Source organism: Dysidea avara, chromosome 1, assembly GCF_963678975.1.
Source record: "Dysidea avara chromosome 1, odDysAvar1.4, whole genome shotgun sequence".
In the NCBI taxonomy this organism is placed as follows: domain Eukaryota; kingdom Metazoa; phylum Porifera; class Demospongiae; order Dictyoceratida; family Dysideidae; genus Dysidea; species Dysidea avara.
The window spans coordinates 10,597,924-10,602,497 of record NC_089272.1 but is presented as its reverse complement, the minus strand read 5'-3'; the positions used below and the strand labels follow the sequence as shown (position 1 = coordinate 10,602,497).

Below are 4,574 nucleotides of genomic sequence, written 5' to 3'. Positions count from 1 at the left end.
TTTCTTATGAACAATGGTACAATGTAACCTGATATACTGTCTCGACAGCTTGGGACCAACCAAAAGTACTCTAATTATTGAATGTACTAATTTTCCAGTCCAGTTCCCATGTACTGACTATTACCAATGTACATAATGTCTGGATTATACACCACACTACACACATACAGTACCATACATATGTACAGTACATACCATCAGGGTCCTGGAAAGTGATAAAGGCTTCACTGTCACTTTCTATTTTAATACTAACAATTTCCCCTCCTCCACATCTCCTCTTGTTAGTGAAGAACAACTCCAGAGCCTCTTCTCCAACTGCTTTCACATCCCCTCTGACCACTATTGTATCAATATCCTCTGAGTTGTACCCCGGTGGAATGACGTCCAGTTGCTTTAAGGTAACCTGTTTACCGTCTATAGTGTGAGGCATCTGTAGCAGTACCTTTTGTACTACAAGAAATAGATAAATACGTCTTACATGAAGCATTGCCCCATGGCTATGTCGCATTTCATGTACACAGATTTATATTCTATTTAACATCACATATACAACCACATAACATAACATAGCTACTAGCTGGGATGCACGAGTGACTGTAGATAGTATGAACCTATAGTACCATTATGTTAACAGAGGATGTTGTTATAACCGATACATGCTATAGAGTATGTCCAGCCATTGGACGATAAAAATTTGAGAACGCTTTGCTACTAGCTGGATTTACTAGTGTGCAACTTAATTACATAATGTTTTAAACAGGCAGAGCAATGATCATCGATCCACACCAGCTGATGTTAGTACCACTAGAGTCATTAGTCACATTTACTCAATGTGAATTACATAACTATATATCCCTGTGATACTGTTATACATACAAGGAGATGTACAAGGTACATGACTTTTGGTTGTTTATGTTACACATGCTAGAGACAGTAGTTAACGTATATGTGACCGTCTCAGCAAAAACCTGACTTGTTCGCACAAGCATGTATATTAAGAAAATCAAAATTTAAAAATAATTTGTAAAATTATGCATGTTACAAAAAAAATTACACAAGTTTTTATCGGGCCAGTACTCAAAGAAGGAAGACTCAAATTGATTAAAACTATATACCATCTTATTCGCCTGTTCATGGAAAGTTCGAAAATCTTTGTTTCGTTTCTCTAGCTCCAACTGTATGTGTGTTACATGCATTTATTTACAATGTGGTAAAAACGTAAACAAGATTGTCATCTTTTCTTCTACCAAACCGCCTTCATATCCACATGCGCAAGTATCTATAGGGATAATACTATACCTTGGCTGATGTGCTGATCCATGGTGAACGTTTTAAGCCAAATCCAACGGAAGTTATGGCTGCGAATGTAAGTGCCTGTAGTTTATTTTCAGTATAGTCGCTGTACAAATCAATTACCTTGTTCTTCCTACTGTCTATCACTATAATTCCAAAACTACACACCACAGAAGGCTGAAACTTTTGTGGTCCATTCCTTGGACGCTGCTGATATTGCTGAGTGAATAATTTTTTTTTAATTGTGCGAACAAGCCGGGTTTTTGCTGAGCGGTCACATATACCAAAGTGGACTACACACACAGATATAAATACTCCATTGGGTCGATACAACAATAGTATACAATCTCTACTTTGGTAGGTAAAGAGTTAGGCAGAACACTGCTCAAGCTTAGAAAACTGTTCTATACAGATCTTGTCAAAGTGATACGTATAGCATATACTCAGGAGGTATGCATAATCATTTTATCAACGAAGGTCACCACCATATCATTAAAGCAAAATAGCACCTTGAACCATTACTACCAGGAAAAGCCAACATAAAATGTGACATTGACAGGATATTGAACACATCGTCTTACTGGCCACAAACATATACACATTGACCAATGAACTTATAGGGAAATAACCAATGGACTTCAGCCTTACTTGGTGAATGCTGTGGGATAGACAGCAGGACAAGCAAAACGTAGTGATCACACAGAAAATAAATCACACGTAATCATAAGTCATGAGTGGAGCAAGCTATGATGATGCTTTGTCTCATTGTGCTCACCGTGAACTGGGGAATTCACAGAGATACAGTTTTTGGCCTATATCTACCCACATGTTACACTACAAGGGTCCGGAATAGTTCACATATTTAAAAAAGACTACAAACCCTAGTGGTTGGTGAGTGTAAATTGGCTCACGCAATCCCTTAATCACCAAAGTAGTGTAATTACTAAAGAAAGAGGTGAAGAACGCCGACAACTATGGACCAGTGTACTACCTACCACTGAATCTTCAACAAGTACAGTTGAATACAGACAAACAGGCTGGATTAACAAGGAAAGTAGGCAAAAGATTTTGAGTGGATGTGCCGATCAGAACAGACTGAAGATTCAAGGGAAGATCCATTGCGTTTTGTACCTTTAATCTTAGGTGTTACCCAGTCAGTCAATCATCACCAATAACGAGTTGAAAATTATTACGTTCACAAACTATTCCATACCATTGTAGCACAGCACTTATAATTTCCAATCGATAAGGGGCTGCAAGGAAAGGGTCTGGCCATGCGAGACTATCTCTGTACTTGGCCTGAGAAACAAAAGATTTAGTTGAAGTGGCCTGGAAGAATGTATACTAAAAGTAGACAAAGATACAGCAGTATAACATGTATTTTGAAATTCACTATTTACTATAAACAGTAAACCTACAGATGCACACAAACACAAAGCAAGTGTACCAACCACACTCTGAAGCAAAACAACTCACTGTCTCCAGTTATCTGTTTTATCTCCACGATGGCTGCATCACCCTTCTTGCCTATAGTAATCACCTCTAGACCAGAGCAACACTGAGTGAAATATTTCTTAATCGTTGCTCGTGAAGTGTTCGCTGCCAATCCTGTGACCTCCAACATGAGGCTGTTAAAAACGTTCGATGCCATGTCCTGTCTCTTTGTTGGAGTTAATAGATCTTCTATTAGTGTGTACAACTTCTCAATGAAAAGTGACCACTGAGATGACTCATGATGACTCGATGATTTAATCCGCTTGACCTTACAGTAGTAAGCACGTGCGAGAACGTGACGTAAGAAAGGTGCACGTGGTTATAGTGAGCTGTCTGCAAGTGGAGGGCGTTCCCGGGCGTTGGTCTCGCGTAAGTCATGTTTTTATCTAACATGAGTTTTTGCTTTTGTTTGTTTGTTTGTTTGTTTGATTCATTGGTGACGCCGTAGTAGGTCGGCTCGAGGCGGTAGGAATTTTAACCTTGTGACGGCTTCCTGTTCATTGTTTTAATATTCAAGGGAGCTATACACTTGGCATGGCGTGACTCTATTTTGCAGGCTCTTGTTCACAACTTTAAAGAGGATTTATCAATGTGTTATAAGATCTTCCTGGTTACCAGGAGAGTGTTAGTCCCCAAGTACTATCTGACATTCACTAATTCGCTGTAGAGCTGATTGTGAAATGTCATATTGAATTTATTTGGTTAATAATCAATACATTAATATTGAAAGGGACACGCCCCCAAAAGTACGTAAAATGGTGTAAAAACACAGTGATTTTCGTGCATTTTCGAAGTGCCCACACCATTAGGCCAATGAAACTTGATTAGCAGTTTCGCGTCATCGCCCGCATGCTTTTGATGCACCCGCATGGAATTTCATTATTGGTATTTCAAGATCGAAATACTCTAATAGAACAGTCATTTTTACTCTAATAGAGCAATCAGCTATACTCTAATGGAAAAATTACTTGTTATAGATTAGGCCCCTATTTGGTGATTATTAGTTTCTCATCCACCGCCTGCATCCTTCTTAAGCTACTGCATGGTAAGCCATTATTTACTCTGAGCATGCTCAGAAGAACACGTGATACCAAACTGTTATGATTTTTGTTGATGAATGCTACAATGCGCTATATATCACCAGGAGAACTGTTGTTTTCCTTAGCAAATTGCTGTAGTGCCAGTTGCAATTGTGTTCTATCGACTTCATCAAAGCAGGCTTTCAGTTGACTGTTGAAAAACAGTTGGCGATCACGAAAAGTAGAATCAGCTGGTAAAGGAAATGTTTGTAGTAAGAAAGAAAGACAATTTGGACAAGATCTGTAAATCAGTGTGTTAATATTATAAAATAATGGCATAATGGTAATACCCTCCCGCCCGCATCATAATAATTAGAAAGGCTGGATGAGAAACCAATAATCACCGAATAGGGGCCTTAGTAACGTAGCTACTTTAGCTATTTAATGCAAGAATAATCAGTGTAGATCTCACTGTTTTTTGACAGAAATCATCATGTTTGGATGTACGTTGTGCTTTTGGAAAAATAATGAATAATAACCGCCCGCCCGCATCAAATTTTCAAAAATCTGAGCGAGAAACTGGTAATCAAGTTTCATTGGCCTTACGTAGTGATACCAACAAAAAACAGTCTGCTAATTATGCACATACCTCTAAGGAATACTCCACCTTATTTTCAAGACTGTAGCTGCAGCGGATACGTGGGCCCAGCACTGTTTCTGAACCCAGTTCGTCATTTTGCCTAATACGTAATGTATTGTGGGATTCAC

At 38.7% G+C, this 4,574-nt stretch overlaps 1 protein-coding gene across 1 annotated transcript in view; it reads right to left on the bottom strand.

The window, feature by feature from the left end:
• The window catches only part of LOC136255966 (protein mono-ADP-ribosyltransferase PARP14-like), a 13,992-nt gene extending 10,923 nt beyond the window's left edge, over positions 1 to 3,069 (bottom strand). The window contains exons 1-2 of the mRNA XM_066048879.1: positions 2,770 to 3,069; positions 196 to 450 (exon numbers count right to left, since the gene is read on the bottom strand). Of these exons, the coding sequence (XP_065904951.1) occupies positions 196 to 450; positions 2,770 to 2,944 (430 nt within the window). The 5' untranslated portion in view covers positions 2,945 to 3,069. The remainder of the gene's footprint in view (positions 1 to 195; positions 451 to 2,769) is intronic.
• Between the last annotated feature and the right edge of the window lie 1,505 nt (positions 3,070 to 4,574).